The sequence below is a fragment of the Lethenteron reissneri genome, chromosome 42 (assembly GCF_015708825.2).
Source record: "Lethenteron reissneri isolate LAM-NWPU_2019-01 chromosome 42, ASM1570882v1, whole genome shotgun sequence".
In the NCBI taxonomy this organism is placed as follows: Eukaryota; Metazoa; Chordata; class Hyperoartia; order Petromyzontiformes; family Petromyzontidae; genus Lethenteron; species Lethenteron reissneri.
In genome coordinates, this window is record NC_083820.1 from 6,708,275 (window position 1) to 6,734,535 (window position 26,261).

The 26,261-nt window shown below is 49.3% G+C and overlaps 1 protein-coding gene across 2 annotated transcripts; it reads right to left on the reverse strand.

The window, feature by feature from the left end:
• Positions 1 to 519: 519 nt before the first annotated feature.
• LOC133352870 (DBH-like monooxygenase protein 1) lies at positions 520 to 19,401 on the reverse strand. Of its 2 annotated transcripts, XM_061568849.1 has the most exons (14): positions 19,281 to 19,401; positions 17,328 to 17,672; positions 15,071 to 15,217; positions 14,271 to 14,450; positions 13,687 to 13,770; positions 12,525 to 12,704; positions 9,091 to 9,193; positions 7,667 to 7,860; positions 7,159 to 7,235; positions 6,454 to 6,550; positions 5,685 to 5,744; positions 4,622 to 4,752; positions 2,915 to 3,065; positions 520 to 1,099 (listed from the first exon to the last, which is right to left on the reverse strand). In XM_061568849.1, the coding sequence occupies exons 2-14, from the start codon at positions 17,628 to 17,630 to the stop codon at positions 914 to 916; spliced, it is 1,893 nt and encodes a 630-aa protein (XP_061424833.1). In that variant the 5' UTR covers positions 17,631 to 17,672; positions 19,281 to 19,401; the 3' UTR covers positions 520 to 913. The 2 variants fall into 2 exon arrangements, with proteins under 2 accessions (XP_061424833.1, XP_061424834.1); XM_061568850.1 differs by lacking the exon at positions 19,281 to 19,401 and having other exon boundaries at positions 7,670 to 7,860.
• Between the last annotated feature and the right edge of the window lie 6,860 nt (positions 19,402 to 26,261).

Here is a 26,261-nt window from a genome sequence, read left to right on the forward strand (position 1 = left end):
GAACCACGACCTCCTGTATACCTCGCGAGTTCAATCTCTCCACCGTGGTGCCCATGTCGAGAAGGAGCCATACCCTGGCTATCCGGGAAAGGCCGTGCAGCGAAAATGTGGACTCAGCCAGTTCCATCTGTATGTTTTATGCAAGCGCTCATTAAATAGGTTGAAAACATCTTAGCATATGGAGAACTGCAGAGCTGGGGGGGGGTGGGGGGGTTGGCACTGGCTCACCACCTGGCTGCCTTTCCCATTTGCTTCTGATTCCTCCTAGACGTCTCGGAAGTCGTTCTCTCTTGCCGCGGAGAGTGGGCGAATCGTGAACGGCGCGTTGAAAATTGAAGTGATCATTGGTATATTCATTGCTGGACGCTCATTGGGCGGTGATATCTCGTAGTTGAGACCGATGCGCTGAAGATTCCATGGACATGGAAAACGTTTTGCTTGCAGCGCACGGGCTGCTATACCCCCCCCTCCTCCAACCTCACTTTAAACGAAAGGAAAACGCTCTTACAGCTCAGGCAATCCAGTAAGCAGCATTTATTTAACGAGCTACAGCCTACTGATGAGTTTCGGAGAAGTTAAAACCGGTCCACGGTTTGTCTGTTAAAACAACTGGTGCTAACATCAACACTGACCCCACACGGCCCATTTTTTAGTAACAGTCTACGTATATTGTATAGTTTACCGTCAACAGCACAGCACATGGAAGTTGGACTATTCTACGTGTTGGACACAATACAGGCCTCGGTGCTTCGAAGTGACAACACGGCCACACAGCAATGTTTAGTTGGTGGTATGGATGAGGCTTAAGAGCAATTGTACAATACAAGGCACATATGTGTGTGTGTTCTTAAATATATGCGATACCAGGCACTTGTCAGCTTACAGCATTTTTGGGCACCCTTTTCCCATTTGCTTAGTCACAGATCGCTCTAGCCAGTAGGAGCAGCATAAGAGTGGCGAGCAGAGGGGCAGTCGGCGAGGCGGCGGTGGCGGCGGGCAGGCTGCCGTTTCTCCCGCACTTATTGTGGACGCAGGGAGGAAGCGTGGGATCAGCGGGAATTCCTGGGATGATTCCGTTGTAGATGAAGTTGACGGAAGACTGTGTGGTGAAACACACGCACGCAGATTCAGGGGAGGAGGATATCACACGCGGGGAACGCCACGTAACGCACATCGTGTGTCACCTCTTCACACGATAGGCGAGCCCTTGTCCCATCCAATCAGAGCCCGTCACAGATTCACCCGATGTAAAGCCCCGCTGCCTCGTGATGAAGAACACTTTTCTTTGTTTGCTTTACCCATCGAACAAAGATGGTGGTCACCCCATCGCGTGGTGCTTTCGGATGCGCTTCTGCGGCCGTCTGGAACGCTCTTCCTTCCGATATTAGGACGCTACTGGAGCTATGCACCTTTAAATCTAGACTGAAAACTAATTTCTTCACAACTGCTTGTTGTGTTAGTTTGTTGTCTTTCTCCCCGCATCTCCAATGAGCACGGTTGGCCACATATGGTGCAAAAGAAGTTCAATAAACATACATTGCCTCAGCTGACAGGGAACCATCCGACTCCGATTGAGAACTCGTATGTCATACAAGTTAAAATTTCCATTTCATTCGGTGCCGAATTTTTGACTCAATCTGTCTATCTCATCCAACACAAAACCACTGTCTCCTAAAATTGTTAACTCTTTCACTCGATGCAGAACACTCATCTCATCCACCACACAACCCCTATCCGTCGCAGAACCCCTTCCACGTATTGAATTACTTGATAAATAAAACCTCATCTCTTCTGATGGGGAAACGCAATCTTATCCAAGACAGAATGTGAATGTAAATGGGATTTGTGGTGCCATGATCGCGGAGCAAATCCGCAAGCACCGCGATTGTCCACTACCCCCCACCCTGAGCACACGCACACAGGCACACACGCACACACGCAGCACTTGCACCCATGTAGTGTCCTGGCGGGGGATTGCCTGGCACATCGGGTTTTAATCCGAAGGACCCCTGGAAGGGAAGTTTCCCGGTGCCAGGAGATTGGCCGACCCTCGCAAGACAGGTTACATTGCGATGCCCCTAAAATTGGTTTAAACTTGTACGGGGGCAGAAAGAAAAGGTTCTATGGGCCAACCGCAATGAGTTACTCACAACATTGGGGGGAGGACGGAGGGCGGAATATTAAGCAAGAAAAGCGTAAGCCGGGTGCCCTTCCAGACAATGGGCAATGAGGGACAATGGGTGGCCGGCGACCGCCACCGCGGATCAGAGGAAGGACGCGGTAACAGGGGGGGACGGTAACCACAGGTAAGCGCATAATTGGATGCACGGTGCGACGTCACCCTGGGCCTTTGAAGTTTAAGGGATAAAAAGAGTGGCCCAGGATGATTTTGGTCTCTTATTTTCAACCTCTGGGCCGTCAAGACCCACCCCCTGCCATCCTGCCTCCTCAAGCCGCTCGCAGCATCCGTGTGATGCCAGCGAGTGCTGCTTCGAGGCAGTGATAGGTAAAGTTTTCTCGCGTCCTCCCTCTGACTTTCACAGTGTCCGGGCGACGCCATGAGTATAGCTTCGAGGTACGTGGTAGGACGTTGGATTGAGTGGGTTCGTAGGCAGAGTTACGCTAAGCTCTTCTCGCAAAATATTCCCCCAGGTAGTGGGTATTTGCGCCAGCGCGGGGGGGCCGATCACCCGGTCGGTGGGGGCCCGGTGGGAGCCGATCGACGTTGTGGAGGAGGGAGTGGAGGGAGTGGACATCACGCCCCACCTGCCCAGCGAGGGCAGTGGGGAAGACGTCAGCCCCCACACATTCATCTCTATTGCAGCCTTGGGGCAAATTCCACATTCCTCGCACCTCCCCCCTCCCTCCTACTCCATGGACGGCCCTGATTATATAAGAATTGCTGAGTCCTCACCATTTGCTGTTGTATGACGAGTTGTTGGGACGTGAGTGCCGTTCTCTCCGCGTCCCTGGTCCTCTCTGCAGTCCAGTTGATTTCGTTAAACACCATGAACAGGTAACTCCCCGCGTCCTTTGGCGGGGAGGTGATAACGTAGGGGTACATTCTGTGCAACGCATAGGGGCACTGATTAAATCGGCCATTCGGTCCCCCCGTGAGTCAGTGGAATGCAATACACAAGAGAAAGATCCACCCCCCACGCATGGCCTTAACAGCCTGTTGGGGAAAGTGCTATAAATAATACTCTTACCTTCATTTTATATAGCGTCACTCATGCAAATAGCATCCAATACCTCTGTACATTGATTATATATAAGGATCAAATCCCACAAACAGGCACTTACCAGGCAAATCAAAATTCTACTGCAAAGCAAACTCAAAAATGAATAAACAATAAAGCATGTTAACTCCCTCGCCTGGTATACCAAAGGTCGTGGTTTTAATCCCGACCGTGTGACGCCTGCTGTATATTTGGAGTTTGCATGTTCTCCCCGTGGTTGCGTGGATTTTTCTCCGAGTCCTCTTTTTTTCCCTCCACATTTAGAGTCAACATTCGTTTAGAGTAAATTTTCACGCAATAAGCTGCTTCGTTGAGCTATAATTTGCGGCCAGGTTGCTTTGAAAAAAGAGCTACATAGCTCAGTGAGCCTTAACTCGTGAAATAAATTTAGTTTAGTATTTCAGGCCCAGCAGAAAATCACGAGAAGTAATTCCTTGCCATATTTCAGAAGTAGGCGACGAAATTAGTGACAGAAGAAGCCCGGGGTCAAGCGAGCCAAAAGTTTGAGTGGCCAAGCTGGTTTCGGCAGCCGGTGACGCCGCCGGTAGGGGCGTACTGTTGTCAGCAGGTGACTTCTCATTCACAGAACACCCGTCGCCGATGAGCCAGCGGGAAAAAAAGGTACGCAAGTAACGGCCGCGTGGGTAGCCCCCCCCCCCCCCCCCGAGGAAAGGCGTGCGGAGAGGGTTGAAGAGGTGGTGGGCAGCCGGAGGTTGGGGGAAAGTGAGTAATGGGTGGTAGGTCATTGGGAGTAGCGGCCACCACTACAGCCTAGCCCAGACCAGAGGTCCGGGCAGACCAGGTCAGCAGCCAGGGGTAGGGTGAAAAGTGGGGAAGAGGTGGTGGAGTAGTTGGAATAGTTAGCGAGCACCTATGAAGGCCGGCTAGGTTCATGAGGATGTGGGTGGCCAGCACCACGCCCAGCCGCCTTTGTCTCCCCAGTGGCGATGTTTACACACAGCAGCAGGTACTCATTTGAGGCTGAGTCGACCTAGGGGAGGCCCAGGACTAGTGCAGATATTCGTCACCGATGTTGGCGGTTAGCGGGAATCGAACTCTCGCGCTAACCACTACCGCTCCCCACACGCACACACAAGCACACGCAACGGTTTCGCGGTTCGATTTCGGAAAGCCGCCCTGATTAATGCGGCTGGTGTATTAGCCGTATAATACGTAAAAATATTCCGTGACGTTCATAAAAGCGTGGACAGTTCATCACTGATATCTGCAACAACAAAAATACTTGCAAATGATGCAACTGGGGATCATAGTTCACATTGTTTGCCACCATCGCTCCCCAAGAAACAAGAAAAAAAAACGCATTACTCACATGCACATACACACACGCACGCAAAATCCACTCCCGGCACCGAGATACTCACCCGGTGGTGGTGTATCCGAGCAGGGCGGCCATGCTCGGCACGTCGGACATGCTGAGGCACGAGGACACGTTCACCTTGGGGTAGTAGTGCAGGAAGGTGAGACACATTTCGTCCTCGGTGGCCATACCACCCTGAGTGGGGGGGGGGGGGGTTGCAAAGTGGTTAGAATTGAACCCCCACGAGTGGAGTAACCCACGGGGCTCTTTGTGAACCCACTGCTGGGTGAAGTCATCCCCCATGCCGCGCCAGTTATTGGGGGTCGTTTGACTGTATCCACTGCACCACGTCGGTCAGCGCGGGCAGCTGAAAGTGGGACGCTCGAAATCAGTTCAGAATATTGCTTGCCACCGCCGTTGGCCATGGCCGGGTTCATAGCAAAGGGTGCTAACCACTCTGTACCACCTCTCCAGCCCAAAATGTGTGTCATGTGTGTATGTACGTTGAACTTATTTTGCACCGTAAGTGGCCAGCCGTGCTAATCGTGGAAGCTGATCCACTGAGACTCTTCAAGAAACACCTCGATGAGATTCTAGAATCGATCTGGGACTCGCAACCGAACGAGCTGCACGGACCAAATTGCTCCCTCGTTTGTAGTCTTGCTGTGTACAGGCAGTCCCCGGGTTACGGAAGGGTTAGGTTCCCGAGAACGATCCGTAACCCGAAATTTCCATATGTCGGAAACTGAACAATTTCCCCCCCAAAATCAAAGTTAAATTCCATTTACCTTAATCCTAGTGAAGCTCGAGCGAGGCTTAAGGCAGCTGCCCACCTGACGCCTCCTCACTCCACACCTCCTCACTCGGCCGCCTTACGCCTCCTCACTCCACGTTATTCATCCACAACCTCACCGCGCTGCAATACCCACGCTTACGTAACTAACGCAAACATTTACGCGTATTCAATTTGTGTTACATGATTAATGGGAGCATTCCCGTAAGGTCGGGTTTCCGAAAGTCGGGTCTTCCGCAACCCGGGGACTGTCTGTACTTGTATAGCGTGTCAGTCACCGACTGGGTACTTGTATAGCGTGTCAGTCACCGACTGGCCAGCTCATGTTGTATACCAGAGTGGTCTTGTTGCGATTCGTCGTTCTATACACGCACTCCATGACAATCTTGTCACCCTGTGCGCAACACATAGACACACCACCACCACAACAAAAAACAACAAGAGCAACAACAACAGCTGACATTTGTCACTCTGTGCCACTTTGTTGGGCATGGTGTAATTTTAAGTCACGTGGAGTGGTAATGGTTCACTTGCGGAAGGTCGGGGAACTTATAACTGGAAGTTACACCAACTCCACTTTCCACTGTGTGTTCCCGATTTGCAATTTACGATTAACGAAATTTTAAAAAATATATATTTTACCAGGTAAGGCCCACTGAGCTATATAGCTCTTTTTCAGAAGCACACTGTCCACAATGATAGCTCAACAAAGTGGCTTAGCATGTGGAATTTTATAGCAGCAAAATACCCTAAACGCATGTTTCTGAATGTGGAGGGGAAAACCGGAGGACCCGGAGAAAAATGCACGTGACCACGGGAAGAGAGAGAGACACGCAAACTCCAAATATAAAGGCGTCAGGGTTAGGATTGAACCTACGACCTGCTGTAGTCCATGCGAGATAGTTAACATCTCGCCACCGTGGCACCTCCAAGTCATCCTCTCTCTCCAAGAGCGAGCAAGTGCAGGGCAGCAGCAAGCGGTTATACAATGTTCTCATAATTGTGCAGCCTCTCGATGCGTTAACCGCTGCGCCACCACTCCCCGGCACCTCCTACACACATCCACACAACCAGGTAATGCAGATGGGAGGCAGGGATCTCACGGGCAGCACGGTCACGATCTTCTTGAGGTGCCGCGTCTCCTGGAAGTTGAAGTCGTAGTTCGGCTCCCGACCGATGTCCCCGATCTGAGTGCCGTTTCTGCACGAAATGGAACGAGGCCGAGTTAGTGCAGCGTCCGTCGTTTTTTCGCGACGCTCGCCGCGGTTTCGTTGGGGGTGCGAATAAATGGCCATCGGTTGATTGAAATTCAACAACTTTAATGCAGAAACAATTACGTGGGTTATTTACCAGGAGAGTGATGTTTAACCTGCATGCTTTCACAAACAATGTTATGATTCACGATTGATTTATGGGTCACACCACCTACTTTAAGGCCCGACCCTGGAGGACATTTTTTGATTTCTGACAACTGCCCGCTGGTTGTAACAATGTGAGTACGACGTTTCGCAAATAATTACAACTAGCATCATCAGACGACAGCTAGAAACAGGATTTGTCCACAAATCTGTCTGTTGCCTGATAATGCTAGTTGTAATTACTGGCGAAACGTCGTACTCAGATTGTAAATGTTGTGGATTTACTCTCCAACACACCGGTGTGCTGTACCAGTAACGAATTGGCGCGTTTTGTTTACGTGACAGACCTCACTAATTGGCTGTGCCGGGTGGTGGCGGGTTTAACGACGCATTTATATTTACGCGATCCCACCCCAAATAAAAACCTGTATCTTGCACACAACAACACACCTGAAGTGGCGTGCCTGCAGCGAGATACCGGCCAGGTGTGAGTGCAGCAACGAGGCGAACACCTGCATCTCGCCGTCCTGTACGACAGGGAGGAAACTTGCATCGTACCCATGGGTTGTGAAAAGCTAACCCTTGATTGGACGGAAAATGTGGCAGCAGTGCGAATAGCCAGAGGGGGAAGTGGGGGGGGGGGGTGAAATTATAGATTGTGGTGCAGCACCGGAGAAAAAGCGTCCAAACCATTAAGCGAGATTTAAACAGAGGAAAGATCTCAGTGGTGCGCATGGCCAAGGGGATGGAATTATATAGATGTGGGTGGGGGGGGGGAGGTTGAAGGGGACTGCAGCGGAGAAGAATCGAGCTCACATTTTGCCGAGGCTAACCGAGGGGTTTGACAGCTCTTCGGTTTCTGGAGCGGATGGAACAGGGAAGGTGGAGAGGGAAGAGGAAAGGTCGCGGTGGAGCAGGGGGCCGAACAGAACACTTGGTTCATGCGTCATTTGCCTACCACCTGCGTTTCCCCGCTGCGGTTGAGAGTGGAAAAGGAGTTGGTGTCACAGATGCCGTACGTGGCGAAGGAATCAGAGTTGGGGGGAATGAAGTGGAACGGAGACACGAAGATCCCGGCCATCAGGAGTCCCGCGTCGAAGCGACGCAGCTGGGTCGTGTAGTGGAAACGGAGGCCGGAGCTGTCTTCATTGCCTGCGGTTGCCACGCGAGCGGTAGTAGTGTAGCGGTTAGCACGCTACGCTGCGAACCCGGCGACCCGAGTTAGATTAATTACCGCTTATGGCCATCACCAGTGACCATTATCTGAACCGGTCCTGGGTCTCCCCTAGGTGTGGCGTGTTTTGCCACGAGGGAGACAAAGGCGGCCGGGCGTGGTTGTTGGCCACCCACCCCTTCGTGTGCCGTGTCGGCCTTCATAAGTGCTGCTCGCTAACAGCTCATGCTCAAAAAGTATGTTGAGGAAGGTTATATGGGGGAAGGGGGATCTTTGTGTGCGTGTGCTTGCGTGTAATACGCAGTTTTTTCCTCCGCACTGTGTTTACTGGCTTGGTGGTCCGTGTTCAATTCCAGTCCACATCTAACATCAGCGAAGATAATTCTCTGAAACACTCCTCGGCCTCTCCGAGGTCGGCTCCGCCTTCAATGAAAACCAGTGTTGGAATGCAGCCGAATGCTTGAGCTGGTCACACCACCGATCCTCCCCGTGCACTGTACCTGTCATCATATTTGTGCTCGCGAACAGCACATTCTCCAACGGGAACACGTTAAATGCTATATGGGGAAAATTTCGTTGTAATTGTCCCTTGGATCAGTCGCCTATTCATCCCAGCGCGGTGCACTGTGAGTCTCTTGAATCGGCAACGATGCGCTGACAATATCAGGAGTGAAAGAGTGTGAACCCCAAAAATGGCAAGGCCACAGGTGGTAATGAGGTAGGCAGAGGCAACCTTACCGCATGCACTTGGGCAGTGTTTCTCAAATTTAGTTTGGCCCGCGGACCACCCAGCCCCCCCCCCCCCCCCCCACGCCTGATGACAAAACACATTCACCTCTCTAAATAGATTCTTATTCCAAGAAAATTATGTCTTCTTTTAAATACAGCTATGCATTCTTTTTTTCTTTGGGGGGGCATTTAGATGTTTGTGTTAGGGTAGTTTAATCATGGTAGTTTACATAACTTCATTTTTTTAATAAGTAAAATATAAATACATTTCCGAAACAAAAGGTAACATAAATTGTCCGGATTAAGCTGCGTTTGCATCACAGCCACTGCGGACCACCTGGAGGAGCATCACGGACCACCACCACCGGTGGTACTGGGAACCCACACTTTGAGAGCCACTGCACTAGAACATGCGCTTTAGGTTGAGCTGACCTAGAGGAGGCCCAACCCAGTTGTGGGAGAGTGGCGAGTCTCCGTACCTGTCAACCCGCTGGGGTTGTTGTAATGTATCTCCAGGAGAACGAAGCGGGGATCTTCAGGCATCCCGAGTGAATAGCCAGCCGCTGGGGGGTATTCGAATGTCTGTGGTCCACGTACACACAACAACAACAACCGCCATTCGCCACTGAGTGGCGGTGACATCACCACGGCGCTTGTGCCAGGCTATGTACACGTTAAGGCCACGTTAAGTGTTGAACGCCCGCTGACAGGAGGTGACGGGACAAACTCAGGTGTCATTGGTCGACTTACCAAGACGACTGGCCGATGCACCACCTGTGCCCCCTACTGTGCCAACCTGACGTGTTTTAGCCACCCGGCGCTCCGCTCATTGTTTTGAGCGTCGATCCTCTGCCCTCTGTTATTGCTGGATGGAAACTGCCTCCAACTGCCCAGTAGCGTCCTTCACGAGCCTCCTCCAAAGAAGCCGATCTTCACACCGCTGGTACCAGTCATCGGCAAGTCCATTCAGCTCCACATCTTCTTGTACCACATCACTCCATCTCTTCTCTAGCCCATGCCACGCCCATTTAGCCCCCTCACTCCGGCCGAACAAAAGCTGTTAAGCATGCGGTGGCTGGGAATGAGGGCTACATGACCCAGCCAACGCAGCCTTGCCTGCCGGAGGAGCTCATTGATCGGACTTTGTCCAGATCTTGTCCAGATCTTTTAAGGATTTGTGAGCTCCTCACAACAATCCAGCATGGTTAAACCCAGGATGGATCCTAGGCAGGCAGGCACGCATACACACACATACACCCACTACGGATGTCACGAGTTGCATAACTAACAACATTATTAGCTCAGAGGGTGCGGCAATTGGTCAGTTGGAGGCCCCAATATTGTATTTGTCTGGCACGGGGCCCGACGTCCACTCCACCGCCCTCGCTAGGCAGGTGGGGCGCGACGTCCGCCCGTTCTGCTCCCTCCTCCACCTCGTCGGTTGGCTCCCGCGGGTACCTGCCGACCGAGTGATCAGGGCCCCCGCGATAGCGCCCTATCTGAGGGACATACTCGTGCTGCTGGCTCGTAGCCACACGAGTTGAACCACACACCCGTGCACACTACAGCTATCGCTGACGCAGGGGTGGTACGAGCGCGCTCGGGACCTGCGGCCGATTATCTTTGAACGCACGCACACGCTGTGGCTCCGCGTTCAATCTCGCCGAGCGTTCCCCCACGCAATTGCTCCACACAGAAATTACAGACACCACGCCTATGCTCTGTACTAACTTTCAATTCTCGGCGCAAACCCCGCACTACCCGGGGGGAATATTTAGCGAGAAAAGCCTAGCCTACTGCTGCCAAAATTGCTAGATACTCAAACGCCCGACCACGTACCTCGTAGCTGTACTCACGGCATCCCACGGATGCTGTGAGAGTCGGAGAGAGGAGGAGGAAAAAAACTGTGCCTACCACTGCCTCGTGGCGGCACTCGCTGGCGTCACGCGGATGCTGCGAGCGGTTCGAGAAGGCAGGACAGCAGTGGGTCTTGGTGGCCGAGAGGTTGAAACAAGATCCCCTTTGAATGGCCCCAGGCTCCACTTTTATCCTCCTGACTTCAAAAGCACGGGGTCGCGTTGTACCGCATGGCCAATCGTGCGCCTACCTATGATTACCGCCTGTTTTTAAAATCCTTTATATTAAGTTCGCTTGCTTGCTTGCTTGCGTGCTTGCTTGCTTGCTTACGACCGTGCAAATCTTTCGGTCGTTTTTTAACCCACTTCCCGTGATCCAATCGAGCTGACATTTTGCACACAGACTCGTTGTGCGTGACAATTAATTTTCGTGAAACAATTTTTCCCAAATTTTACACTGTTTAGGGAATTTTTTTTAATATTTAATTACCAATTGCTTAATGGTGGCAGACAATCATCTGACCCATAGGTGGCAGCCATCTCAAGCCAGAGGACGAGAGGACTCTAGCTGCCCCGATGCTACGCATATAAAGGATTTATATTGAAAAACTTTGTTTTTACGGGTTTATTTTTTCCCCTCACTATGAGCGCTGCGGCATGTGCTTCTGCGACCCATTGTCTGTCTGTCTGTCCGTACTCATTAATTTATTACTCACCCTTGGTAATCCGGAATGACGCCCAGCTGACGAATACACACCCTGCGATTGTGTATTTGCGATGTGGGTCTGGGGAGGTCGTGGCATTGAGATCCCCTCATCTCATGGTCTGCCCTTCTCGCTTAATATTCCACCCGAGCCTCTCCAGATGTCATGCATGACTCATTGCGGCTGGCCCGGTGAACCTTTTTGCGCCCATACAATATGAAGCCAAATCAGGGGCACCACAATGTAACCTGTGCTGCGAGGGTCGGCCAATCTCCTGGCACTGGGAAACCGTGGGACTTTCCTCCTAGATACCCTTCGGATTAAAACCCGTTGTGCCAGTCAATCCCCTACTCTGAGGTTTTTTTTCCGGTAAAGTCACGTAGGTAAAATTTTTTTTTTATAAAAGTAAAATAAAAAAAATCACGACGTTTCGGAGGCAACACAAGCTTCCATCTTTAGGTGGAACGGTCACAGCACGATTGCTGTATCAGCTGTATCAGCAATCGTGCTGTGACGGTTCCACCTGAAGACGGAAGCTTGTTTTGCCTCCGAAACGTCGTGATTTCTATTTTACTTTTATGAATTTAAATTAAAAAAATTTACCTACGTGACTTTACCGACAAAACCTAAGAGTATGCATCCTTGCAGTCACGAAACTTCAAATCTAGAAATAGTCAATCCCCTGCCAAGACTCTACGTGTGTGCGCTACGTGTGTGCGCTGCGTGTGTGTGCTCAGTGTGGGGGCCAGGGGGGATCGCGGCGCTTGCAGAGTTGCTTCAAAGCCGTGGCACCACATCTCTACATCGCGGCTCCTCTCATTATGCTCACAGTCGAACATTTTAAACATCTCATGGTGGTTGTCAATGTAACCCCACAATTCGTAGCTTTGACCACCCGGGCGGGAGGGGGGGGGGGCAAAGCACCCCTACCCCCCACGCGAGTCACGCTACTGGCTGCCACCTGTTGGGCGGTGTTGTGTAGAGGTCCATTTACGGATATTACTGCACAGCTTTGATAGACCGACAACGGCTGAGATGTAAGTTTAGTCTGTGTGGACAAAGTGGCAACTCTAGCACATTGACACATGTTTGGTATATACAAAGACACACAAAGACAAATATCGCCCGTATAGCCTTAACAGATTGTTGGAGCAAGTGCTGTTAGTGTGCACGAAGGCCAGCACGTCACACGACGGGGTGGGTGGGTGGCTAGAGTCGACCTAGGGGAACCCCAGGATCTGTTCAGATAATCGGCACTGGTGTTGGCCGTGAGCTCGGGTTGCCGGGTTCGTAGCGCATCACGCTAACCATTGCGCCACCGCTCCCCCCCCCACACAGAGGGTTACCACGTACCCCGCCGCCAATGGCCCACGCGGCGAGCGCGGAGGTGCAGGTGAAGAAGGAGTCGGCTTCTTGGGCGACGTAACACTGCTGCGTGACCCCCACGTGGGACGCGTTCACGGTGTCCGGGCACACGTACACGATCATGTGGTGGACCAACGCCTCGCTGCCTGGGTCGATGATCGGCTCAACCTACACGTACACACACGGTCATCGTCGTCATCGTCGTCATCGCCGCTGTCGTCGTCCAGAACAGACAGTACAACAACAACACCATAACGACGCGATTTCCCCTAATCCACAAAATAACGAAGGAGACATCATGGCGATGCCACTCCGCTGCTCCTGACTCGGTTATCTGGGCTTGATTGCGCTCTGCGCCTGCATCAGCGATTCGTGAGAAGAATAAGATCATTGTCGCCACCGTCATCAACATTGTCATCTCGGGATTATAACGTATATGTTGACGAGGGCATCCCCGCGTCACCACTGCGCTTAACCACACGGGGTTGATGGAGTGCTGGTTTCCTGATGGAGGTGGGGAGCATAGGCGTGGGAGCATTGAATAAGTGAAGAGCAGTACAACAATGGGTTTTGCTGTGTTGCCCTCCAAAGGACGTGTGGGTTTCTAGTACTGTATATTCTGAAACGAATATACTGTAGTCAAATCACAATAGCCATCACGTATGTAATGTTACATTCACTAGATCCGTTGCAGTTTAAATTTTCCTGAAATAATGTTACACGGAACAATATTTCTGTTAGTATTGCTCCGATCAAACACAGGCTGCATGTAACACTGGGGCATTAAAGTTAATTTAGCAGAGGATTAAGGGCTGGCAATTATGAATTCATTATCACGATGATACAAGTCATCTGGTGATGCTGCAACTTTGGCTGTGGTGCATAAACACACAAAACAGTAATAAAAACAAATATTCATCAAGAAGACCGTAGCGCTAGAATAAAAACATGGTCGTCTACGTTTCAGACAGTGGCCCTTCTTCCTTATTCAATCACTGTCACTAAAAAAAACCTCAACAATGGCTCAGTTTTTCTACGGTGTGTGGGACAGTGCTCTCTGTTTCCTTGCAAGCCACGAGCCGGGTGCTGGGAAATGTCACCGCCACCTTCAGGACGAGCAAGCGGGACACCTGCTCTGCTCCTGTCTCACCTCGACGAGGTGATGCTTCTTGTTCAGGTTCGGGAGGGAGAAGATCTTGCACGCGTAGAACGTAGAAGCGGGAGGGATCGGGAACTTTCAACAGAAGAGGAGCATCACTTTGTAATTATGATCATCATCGTAATCAATTTTAATCGTCACATGATGGCGCACATCTTTCGATGCTGAACAGTACCTTTAAATACGGCCTGAACAGGCTTTTGGGGTAAGTTCTGTTAGCGAGCACCTATGAAGGCAAACACTGCACACGAGGGGTGGGTGGTTGCCAGCACCACGCCCGGCCGCCTTTGTCTCCACAGTGGTGATGTTTACACACCGCACCAGGTACTCATTTGAGACTTAGTCGACCTAAGGGGGGCCCAGAACCGGGTTGAGATAATCGTCACTGGTATTAGCCGTGAGCAGGAATCGAACTTGGGCTGCCGGGTTCGTAGCACAGCGTAGCACGAACCGCTACCCCCCCCCCCCACCAACACATTGACTGACATTGCGTGGGAAGGCCATCATCATGCCGTAGTATATTCATAAATGACACAATGTAATAATTCATTATCAGCATTGTGTGGCGGGTGTACCTTGTCCTGCACGATGTCGAACGTGGACCGGTCTTGGGGCAGCTCTGGCTGGGAGCGTGGCCTGGAACTCAACAGCTGAAGGCTCTTCGTGCCCCGATTCATCGGGCCGTGGTAGGAAATCTCCGCCTCGCTCTTCGGATCGTCATCCTTACAGGCCCAGATCAGGCGCATCGTGTCCTCCTGCCGCATATGGCTTTCTGTTAGAGGTCAAAAGGTCAAAGAAGTCCTCGCTGCCAGTGCCACTAATGCACCTCCGATTCGCACGGTTGGCTGCGTACCTCGTGAAAGAAGTTCAACATACATACAAAAACGTTGGTATTAATTTCGTGTGTACATGTGTACAGGTGTGTGTGTCCGTCGACTCAGCCTCAAATGAGTACCTGGTACGGTGTGTAAACATCGCCACTAGGGAGACAAAGGCGGACGGGCGTGGTACTGGCCACCACTCACTCCCTCGTGTGCAGTGTCTGCCTTCATAGGTGCTCGCTAACAGAACTTACCTCAAAAGTTTGTTAAGGCTATACGGGGGATATTTGTCTTTGTGGCTATGTGTACACGTGTGTCTATGTGTACACGTGTGTGTCTATGTGTACACAAGTGTACACGTGTGTATGTACACGTGTCTCTGTGTATGCGTGTGTATATGTGTATACGTGTGCGTGTGCACACATGCGCGTGTGTACACGTGTGTACACGTGTGAACAAGTGTGTTTGTACACGTGTTTTTGTGTGTCCACGTGTGTGTGTGTACACATGCGTGTGTGTGTACACGTGCGTGTGTGTGCGTGTGCAACACGCACGGTGATGTCCCTGTCGTTGGGGTCGCACGTGCGCAGCGCGCGCACCACGCGCATGACCGTGTGGGTGCCGTTCTCGCTGAGCCGCACGAGTTTGTAGTCCTGGCTCGCGTCCCGCACCAGGCTCCGCTCCCCCTCGATGTGTCCGTCCTGACCGCACAGCCGCAGCCCAGGACCCACGGGTTCAAGAGGGGACCAGCGTTAGAGATACGGAGAGCAGCAGCGCATTCAATGGTAAGACAATGACCCCACTTCCTTTGTTAGCCATCGTTGTTAGTGAGCGCCCATTGAGGTTACTCGGAGCACGCAAGGCTTAGAGTGCAGGGAGCTCATTGCGTTTGATCTGTCATTGAATTACAACTTTGGCTAATCAGGCGTCGAAGAATCGTAGCTTTTCTCCTCCGAACCAAATAATAATTCTGTCCGGAACAGTCGCGACTTCTGTACAATCCACGCATTATGCTAAGATTAGGAACTGCGGTCAAGATCTGTGCCAGAGCGTCTCGATCCTATCCGACACTGCTCCATAAGATGCAACATAAAGCACAATCAGTTTCGGTTGAGTGATGCTCATACGCTCACACATTCCTGTCAACCCATAGGGTTTACCCGTATTATTGTATTGGGAAATTGAGTCATTTCTTGCCAGTATCAAAATATAACTAAAACATTTGTTCAAACACCATACAGAAACCTTTTGCGAGGAATCATGTCTGCATTAACCACACAGTACCTGTGGTGAACATGCAAACAAAAACATGCGCTGGTAATGCAGGCATTGTCTTTGAAACTGATTGGTTTACACCAGAGACAGCCTTCTGTAGGACATAGTCTCAACTAGTGTTAGACCAGAGAACGCCAAAAGGCAAACATGGTGTTTGGACATTTTAACACCTCATCAATAGACCTCCTTTGCCAGTACCAAAATATAATAATAGGGTTTTCACCTTTTTAAATCCTTTATATTAAGTTCACTTGCTTGCGCGCTTACGACCGTGCAAATCTTTCGGTCGTTTTTTAACCCACTTCCCGTGATCCAATCGAGCTGACATTTTGCACACAGACTCGTTGTGCGTGCCAATTTATTTTCGTAAAAAATTTTTCCAAAATTTTACACTTTTTAGAAAAAAATAAATTATATTTAATTACCAATTGCTTAATGGTGGCAGGCAATCATCTGACCCATAGGTGGCAGCCATCTCAAGCCAGAGGACGAGAGGACTCTAGCCGCCACGCATATAAAGGATTTATAGTGAAAAACTTTGTTTTTACGGGTTAATTTTTTTATGGCAACAAAACTGAAACCTTTTTACAAGGATTCATGTCTGCATTAACCACAATACTTACAGTCAAAATGAAAACAAAAAACACACTCTGATAATTTATACATTGTCCTTGAAACTGATTGGTCCACACCAGAGACAGGAGGTCTTATGATGTAGATGCTTACCCCGAGCCTTCATTACTTTGATAGTGAATTGTCTTTGTACGCCTGTTGGCGTCATCTGGTCGAGCACCAATTGAGACGAGGCTCAAAAGAAAGCTGTCTCTGGTGTGTACCAATCAGTTTCAAGGACAATGCATATATTATCATAGTGTGTTTTTTGTTTGCATTTTGACTGCAAGTATTGTGGTTAATGCAGACATGAATCCTTGTAAAAAGGTTTCAGTTTTGTTGCAGAACAAAGGGGAAAATCCCTATTATTATATTTTAAAACCTGTTTTATTGCCATAAAGGGTAAAACCTATTCTTATACAGGGAAATTGGATTGCCACGTCCGTCTGGGGGTTGTTTGACAACACTTCACCAAGCTGGTCAGTTGCAGGTGAAGCCCAGTACCGGTTCAGATATCACTCGACACCAATATTAGCCGTGGCCCGGAATCAATCTCAATTCGTCAGTCTGGTTCATAGAGCGCAGTGTTCTTCATTGCACCAGGGGCCACTGGCGGCCCCGGGTGGCCTTGAGTGCGTCCACCGACACAATACACACAAAGAGTGAAAACACCACCGCCTTCATCATCATCATCATCATCGTGCTGCTGTCAAACCCCCAATGGTGTCAAACGTGCGGCGGCCCTCACACTGACGATGTCTCATCGGCGAAAGTGGCCCCCCTCCTCCTCTTCTGGAAATGAGTGAAAAACACCGATATCTTAGCGCTAATCTGATAACCACTGCACCACTGCGCCCCCCAAACGTCCAGCTCGCTGCGTGGTATCCGAGTGAGGGACCGCGCTGCCTGCCGCCTGCCACTCACCACGAGGTGGGTAGCGGCCGCGCTGTCCACCCACCCGATCACCACGTCAGAGCCGGCCATCTTCCCCGTGGAGCTCAGCCCCAGGCCGACCCAGCCCCGGGTGCGAACCCGAGCCTCCAAGACGATCTGGTCGCTGTCGAACGCCCACGAGACGTGGAATTTGTCCGGAGATAATTCGACGGTGAACGGGAGGTCGGCGTCAGGATTCAGAGCACACGGGGAGTCCGGGCCACGTAAAGTAGTCTCGCTGCTTCCCATCACCATCATCGACATCATCACCATCACCGCAATTGTCCTCTTCATTGTGCCCGCTTCTCTGTGTCTCCAACGTCTCGCTGTGCCTCCCTGCACGATACAGATACACTCGTTTTTGAATGAATTCGTGAAGCAAGCACTGGTGATCCATGTTGGTGTGTGAGGTTATTTGACACTGCGTACTTATTAAAAACAAACACACGCACAAAGGTGCCCCCCCCCCGAAGATAAATTAACAGGTGAATGGTTGGAGTTGCGTTCATCGTCCTTGGATGACAATTCCACATTCCAATGGAAAGTCAATTTATGCGACGGCCACTGTTGAGTTCCCACAAAACGGTAGCTATTTTATCGACCTCGGATGGTTCAATGGCAGTCGACCTCCGGTAAGAAATGAGCAGTGCCTCCTTGGTATGTTTGGTTTTAAATAGTACTTCACAACGTTTGCAGAAAACCATTTCTGAACAAGTTAACATGTAAACGTGTAAACAAAAAGCGAATAAAGTTCAGAAAGAAATATTATTGTGAGATCCGGTGATCACCCAATTAGGTTACATTAAAAGGTAAAACAATCTATAATAGGCAACGTCTCGGGCAATGGACCTTCAGAGTACGTGCATCGTTTACGTGCTATAAAGAAGGAACATTGCCCGAAACGTCGCTTAAAAATCATTTTCCGTATAAGGCCACATTACAGCGTTACTGACAGACGTGTTGAGTGTGTTGGTGCTGTTGTTGCTAACTCTGCTTGTGTACCACTGCCAACGCAGCAGCAGCACCAACTCGTTTGTCACATTCGGGCTTGTAAAGTTCTCCTCCATAATACAGGTTGTTTGGGGGTTAGATCGCGTAAATATATGTGTCGTTAAACCCGCCACCACCCGACACAGCCAATTAGTAAGGTTTGTCATGTAAACAGAACGTGCCAATTCGTTACTAGTTCAGCACACCGGTGTGTTGGAGAGTAAATCCACAGCATTTACAATCTGAGTACGACGTTTCGCCAGAAATTACAACTAGCATCATCAGGCGACAGACAGATTTGTGGAAAAATCCTGTTTCTAGCTGTCGTCTGATGATGCTAGTTGTAGTTATTTGCGAAACGTCGTACTCAGATTGTAAATGTTGTGGTTTTGCTCTCCAACACACTGGTGTTGCTGTACTAGTAATGAATTGGCATGTTCTGTTTACATGACAAACCTTACTAATTGGCTGTGTCGGGTGGTGGCGGGTTTAACGACACTTTTATCTTTACGCGATTTAACCCCATAAAAAACACAGTATTATGGATGATATTGGTCGCGAAAGCCTACATGTTAAGCTGACTGAACACTTCATTTTTTTAAACCACACAGAGCTCGCACTTGCATCTGCGCTGGCGATTCGCCCGTGCGTATCTTACTTAAGAACACATAAAGACGCGATGTCCCGATCCACAAATACGATGGAGATATTGAAGCGATACCACTCCGCTACTAACCCTGACGCGGTTATGTGGGCTTGATCACCTGAATGTCAAATTGTAGTTGTCGCTCTGCGTCTACATCAGCCGTACAAACACTTAATATAATCACAAGCGTCGCTCTGGGGGAAATAAAGAACAGATTAAATCAAACAATAATACCGTTCTATTCATTAACTTTGTTCCATAACGTGTCGTTGTAAGAAGTGCGAGACCGGTCGAACACGGGAACGCACCTGCTTCAACCAGTGGAGGAGTGAAAGGTGGACGCAAGATGCGGTTGATTATATCTGCAGCTTGGTGGGTGGATGTGATGGGGCGTGGGTGCGTCGGGTTGGTTGACCTTGATGAGGGGTGGGGTGGGGTGAGGAGCGGCTTGGAGGTGAGAGGCTGAAAGGATTAATGAATGAATCGAACGAGTAAGGGAATAAATGAGCAGGTGAATGAGTTGCTGGCTTGGTGGAGATATGGGCGAGTGAGATTGCGGGTTGGTTGAGTGAGTGAGCGAGTTTCTCGGTGGGTGGCTGAGTGAGTGTGTTTATGGGAGAGTAGATCAATGAGTGAGCTTCTGAGTGGACCAGTTTGTTTCTGGGATGGGTGGATGGATGAATTTCTGGGTGAGTGGATGAGTTGGTAAGTTGTTGTTTTGGAGGGATAGATAAATAAGTGAATGGGAGAGTGCGCGAGCGATTATTGAGCGAGTACGACGTTGAATTCGTCCACTGAGCGAGTGAATTCCATATTTGAATAAGCCTTCCACGAGCGGGCAAGTGAGCGATTTAATTCACGAGCAAGGGAGTGAATGAATGACCGAATATGGCGAGTGCGTGATTAATAATTCACTCACAATTTAACGAATGCGTGCGTGAGCGAGTGAACAACTTCGCTCGCGTTTGCTCGAGTGTGAGTGGATGAGTCACTAAGCGAGTAACTCAATTTCTGAGTGTGCGTGTGTGTGCGAGGACTGTGTATGCTGATTGGTGCGTAGCGGGGAACGATAGGACAACGGTGAGCGCGCTGAGCTACGAACCCCGGCCACCTGAGTTCGATTCCCGCTCACGACCAACACGATTGTCTGAATCGGTCTTGGGGTTCCCCTAGGTCGATTCAGCCTCAAATGAGTACCTGGTGCGGTGTGTAAGCATCGTTGCTGTGGGGAGACAAAGGCAGTCGGGCGTGGTGCCGGCCACCCGTCCCCTCGTTGACCGTTCCAGCCTTCATAGGTGTACCCTAACAGCACTTGCACCAAGAGTCGGTTAAGCCTATACGGGGGATCTTTGTCTTTGTATAGCGACACTCCGCATGCTGAACACAGTGAAAACTTTCAATTTACTCAAGACCACCACACCAATAACTCCTCTCACTTTACCTACGTAGGCTTTCACGACCATTATGATTCATACTTCGTTTCTTTTCGGGTTATACCGTGCGATAGGTATAATGCAAATCATTCACTTTAACCCTCACCACCCGACTTAGCCAATCAGACCAAGTTGCACGTCATGGGCAAATGTGCCAATTGATTGGGTTTATCAACAAATATATTTGGTCAATTTACATATTTTAATTACTGTTGCCATAGTGCAGGGGTCGGCAACCTTTCGAAGGAAGAAGATGAAGAAGACGAAGAGACATTTTGTTTTGTTTTTGTCTTTGACCAAATTAGTTCGAGAGCCGCATCACACGCAGAGAGAGAGAGCGACTTGTACACAAACATGGCGGCAGGTATACAGCAGGTCTGACTTAAATAAACAAAACAGGTGATGGAATAAATCTCGTCTATTTCGTCCCCCCCCCCCCCTTAGTTGTTCTTTAACAATACAGTTGGACTGTCGTACATTTTGTTGTCACCAAGACATTCCACATTTCTCTGCCATATTTCATCAATTGCATCTTTTCTGTCCTAACCATCTCACAACAACTCCCCTCCCGCGGCCCACCCTGGCTCCTCCCCCCCTTAACCAGTATATATAAGGTCGGGTCTCTTGGGACTTCTCTTTACTTGATACAGCAATTGTGCTGTGACGGTTCCACCTGAAGACGGAAGCTTGTGTTGCCCCCGAAACGTCGTGATTTATTATTTAATTTAAAATTTTTTCTATTATTTTATTATTATTCAATTTTTATTATAAATTTATTTCCCTACGTGACTTTACCGAAAAAACCTAAGAGTATGAATTATTGCAGTCACGAAAGCTTCAAATCTAGACTTTTGGTCATTTTTTTTAAACAGCTCCCCGCAAGGGGGCAGCAAACGAGTCGCATGCGTCTCCTGAGCCGCAGGCTGCTGACCCCTGCCATAGTGTGACGGTAAACGCCCTCTGCTCCGTATGCGAGGCTCCCAGAGTCATATGGCAGCAATGAGTAAGTGATGCCTGTACTGGACTGATGAGTCCGATCAAAGGGCAAAGCCGCTCTACAGCTGTGTCTTTGTTCCACTGCCGGCCCGTCTCGTTGGTCACAGTTAATATTTTCATTTGGTGGTTTGAAAAACGGCAGAATGGCCGCACGTACAGTTCTTTTTGCGCTGGTGGTCTACATAAGGCTGAGCGCTTTGTCCACGCGCAATGCAATGGGCTTCCTCGCGCTTGCTGTGACGTCCGCCTGTCAGCGTCACGGTCAAAACAAAGCAACCAGGGCAGTCGTGGCGGCTGCCTTAGGCCAATTCTCCTCGAAAATCAAGACGTGAGCTGTAAAACAATGAGAAGCTGTGATTTATTTTTTAAAGACACCAAACCCAGCGATCGTGACCACACTGCATGTGCTGCTCTCGTTATACCGTGCCTGCCAAGTGCCATTATCACACCGCATGCGTCATTTGCACAGAGTCGTGTTTTAGGCCAAATTGATAGTAAAAAAAAACATGGCCATATTTTGTCATCCTTATTAGGAATCATCAGCGTCGTAAAGCCAACATTGTCTGGTGCTGATTTGTGCTTTAGGGGTTCTTAGTAAAGGTGTAACGATTCACCCCCCCAAACCCAACACTGCCATCACAATCCAATGATGAGCGTACTCAGATTGTAAATATTGTGGATTTGCTCTCCCTACACACCGGTGTGCTGTACTAGTGTAATGCGGCATAAATGGGGTTGCTGCTGGACTCTGGCCCAATCACACGACCCGGGGTATTGGGGGCGGAGCCCGGTATGGGGGGCGTGTGAGAGGGGCCGCCGTTCACCTCGGCTCCAATGGGAAGCGAGGTGAATGGAGGTGGAGCCAGCAGGGCAGTATGGGAAGGCCGGATCTGACGATCTGGGAGGGAGGAATCAGGGTCACGTGGGAGAGAGGTTATAGAGGGGAGCCCGGAAGAGATCGAAGCCAGTTGATGGAATGAACAAGCGGGACCACGTTGGGTGGCCGCCGCGCCATCAGCCACGTGGCTGATGGGGCTTCGGCACACCGTCGGCCAGCGGTGTGCGGAGCGGGAGAAGGAGCTGACAGAGGAGCGTGCGGGGCACGCGAGACGAGCGTGCGTGGCACGCGAGAGGAGTGAGAGGAGACGCTGGTCCCTTGTCAGGACCAGCGGAGTGTGAGGACGAGTGTAGGAGCTGAGGAGGAAGCACGTGCACGGGGCGCGCGCGAGACGACGCTGGTCCGTGGAGGAGACCAGTGGGGTGCGGAGAAGAACCTGAATAAAAGACAAGCGGAGACCAGCAGTGCCTGACGGAGTCTTTTATTACAATAGTAACGAATTGGCATGTTTTGTTTACGTGACAAACCTTACTAATTGGCTGTGTCGGTTGGTGGCGGGTTTAACGACACATTTATATATTTACGCGATCTATCCCAAAAAAACCTATATGACAAATTATTCATAATTGCTTTATTGCGGGCTATACCCTGTCAAGACAACTAAACATGAAGACAATTAGCGCTGTCCACTACTCTACATATTAGCACGTTTGGCTACGTGCGGTGCTAAAGAAGTTCGACATACATACGAAAGCCAAACAAATAAAGTTGTCACGTGGGCTAATGTGGCTAATTGAGTCCGTTTTTTGTACCGTTTAATTTCCGACAAAAAAACGACGCACACATTTTGCTTGCTTTTCAACGTAACCGGCTTTTTTTCTTCTGAAAACCGTACTCGATTGGCACATTGTCTCCGAGGTGACGACTTGCTTTGTGCGACGACTTGCTTTTTGTGTGGCTGTGCCGGGCGTCGGAGGGTGTAGCAGCTCGAATTGGCGTTACACCTGCACGGTCTACCCCGGGTGGCAGTGCCAGATGATCCTAGTAGCAAAAGTCGCTACACATATAGTAGCTACTACATATGTAGCTACTACATATGTAGTAGTTACATATGTAGTAGCTACGAGCCCCACACTTTCAAGGGCCCCGCGCTAAATGATTCCAAGCTATCAATTCCGATTCAGCGATTCTGCACTTGCTCTATTACTATAGTACTATACCGCCTTCAACTTTTACGAACGACTGCGTGTTTAAGGTTAGCGATTTGTCGTATTATCTGGCTGTATTGCAAATGAAAAAATACAATTTACTATGCAAGGAAAAAAATGTGTGTTTTAATATTTACTTGTTTTTATTTCGGGTCCCTTTATAACATATGCTACAGGCCCCGCACTAGCTTCATCCGTTTTAAAATTTGTAAAAAATAAATTGTCATTTAACAGAAAGATTGTTTATTAAATATGGCTGGGAATGAGTCACTATGGAATGTCCTGGTGACAACAAAATGTACAACAGTCCAACTGTAATGTTAAAGAATAACTAAATGGGGGGGGGGAGGGGGGAACATATTCCATCACCTATTTTGCCTATTTAAGTCAGAAATTGTTTATTATTATAATAGAGGTTTTTTGGGTTAGATCGCGAAACAGGCGGACTTTTCCACAAATTTCGCTGTCGCCTGATGAAGCTATTTGTAATTACTGACGAGGCGTCTTACTCAGATTGTAAATGTTGTGGCTTGGCTCTCTAACACACCGGTGTGCTGTACTAGTGACGAATTGGCCACGTTCTGTTTTACGTGACAAACCTTACTAGTTGGCTGTGTCGGGTGGTGGCGTGTTTAACAACACATTTATATATTTACTCGATCTCACAAAAAAAAACTCTTTCATGGATGATTTTGGTTGCGAAAGCCTACGTATTTAACATAAATAGTTTGTCATCTGCTGTACACCTGCTGCCGCTGTGTTTGCGTATGTGTACAGGTAGGTGTGCGTGTGATATGGCTCCCTAGCTATTTTGGTGAAAGACAAATCTAATGGCTCTTTCTCTACTTCTTCCGTGAAAGTTTTTGCCGATCCCCCGGTCGAATCCATAAGAAACCAATCGTCATAAGTTAAAGCATTGTTCGTTAAAGTCTACACGTACCACATTTCAATGCATTGTCAAGGTTTAGACGTTGCAACTCGATTCAAGAACCGCTTTTTTAGTTTGTTTACATGAACATTGATGTGCGTGTATCCGACCCGAGTGGCTGGGCGATGCGCGCGAACCGCATTGCACACAACATATACAGACAGCACAGGAATAAAATAGTGGAGGGGCACTACAGCCAGCACCTGTCTACGGGGACGTACTTGCATCTCCCCTTCGTGCTCCACCTCGCAATCTGCGTTCCACTGATTCCGATCTTCCTCTGCATCCCTAGAACGAAACTTCGCTCCGAGGGTTGACTGCCATGAGGGCTCCCCCTTTCCTTCCCTCCGCCCCTCCCCTCTCTACCCCCTCTACAGCCCCCACACACCCCCATCTGTAGAGCGCCCTCGTTCCCCTTCAGCCGTATCCGCGAGATCTCACGCCTCATGCCGCGGCACTTTGTCGAGCGCTTGACCTAATCTCTTTAATCCTCATGTAATCTTCTTGTGCTGGTTAAACACTTTTAAGTTGTGTTCGTTGAATTATGAAGCGTTGTAATTTACACTCGCGCAGCACCACGTGATCTTTCAATGAAAGGTGCTGTACACAACATTTTATGATTATAATTGTAATTGGAAAAACATGGGATTCTGGAGCGTGAGAACCACCACGACGCATCTCTTTACACGCACACAAAAGCACGCTTCACAAAACATTGCGTGATTTTACCTGCAACCTTTTTTACACGGCTTTTGTAATTCTACATTATTCTTTTTTGGGGGAGGGTGGGATTGGTGACGAACAACTTAACAAATAACCTGATGGGTAACGCGAGTGGTCCGGCACCACCCTGCGACTCCCGTTTCAATTCAAGACGACGCAACCGTTTGCATCTATTCCCACCGGAGCGAGCTCCTCATATTTCCCCAGGCGCGGTACAAAAAGCAAGTTTATAAAACAATCAAGGCGGGGGGAGGTACAAAAACCACGGCGTCAAAACGACCGCGGCCTTCTCTCAAGACTCGTCACCCTGTTTCGCCTGCAGCTCTAATAGCTTCCCATTTATGACCAGTGGACTCCCGACTACCTTGCAGTATTAATATTGTCGACTAAATTCGTGCATGGCGCACTTCTTCTTACTCTTATATTTTTTTCGGTAAAGTCACGTAGGTAAAAAAAAAATCACGACGTTTCAGAGGCAACATAAGTCTCCAACTTCAGGTGGGACCGTCACAGCTAAATTTACTGTATCAAGTGAAGAGAAATCCAAAAGACAAGATCTTCTTCTTGCGTACGGCTGCTAATATAGACGCAGAGTAACATTTACAATTTCACATTGAGGTGGTCAAACCCAGATAACCGCGTCAGGAGCAGCAGAGTGTATCATCGCAGTGATGTGTGGTGACATGGAGCACCGATATCCCTGGATTAATTGCACTTTATAAATGTAAATTATTACGAAGTTCCTTCCAGGCAGCGATTTATCGAAAATGCGGAGTGCATAGTTAACACTGAGCTCCTGGGCGCTAATCATTGTAGAGCGAGTAACAACTTTCTGTCATGGGGTAGATCGCGTAAATATGCATGTGTCGTCGTTAAACCCAAAATTACCCGGCACAGCAAATTAGTAAACGCAACATGCCAATTCGTTACTAGTACAGCACACTGGTGAGTTGGAGAGCAAATCCACATTTACAAATCTGAGTACGACGTTTCGCCAGTAATTACAACTAGCTTCATCGGGCGACAGCGATATTACAACTAGCGCCTGATGAAGCTAGTTGTAATTACTGGCGAAACGTCATACTCAGATTTGTAAATGTGGATTTGCTCTCCAACTCACCAGTGTGCTGTACTAGTAATGCATTGGCATGATTGTAAATGTT

Excerpts from the sequence above, each read along its gene's own strand:
- LOC133352870 (XM_061568849.1), bottom strand. The coding sequence starts at position 17,630 with ATGAAGAGGACAATTGCGGTGATGGTGATGATGTCGATGATGGTGATG. Across the intron at positions 6,551-7,158 it reads CTGCAGGCACGCCACTTCAG|AAACGGCACTCAGATCGGGG; the intron begins GTGTGTTGTTGT and ends CATTTCGTGCAG. Across the intron at positions 3,066-4,621 it reads CTCGGATACACCACCACCGG|AATGTACCCCTACGTTATCA; the intron begins GTGAGTATCTCG and ends TGCGTTGCACAG.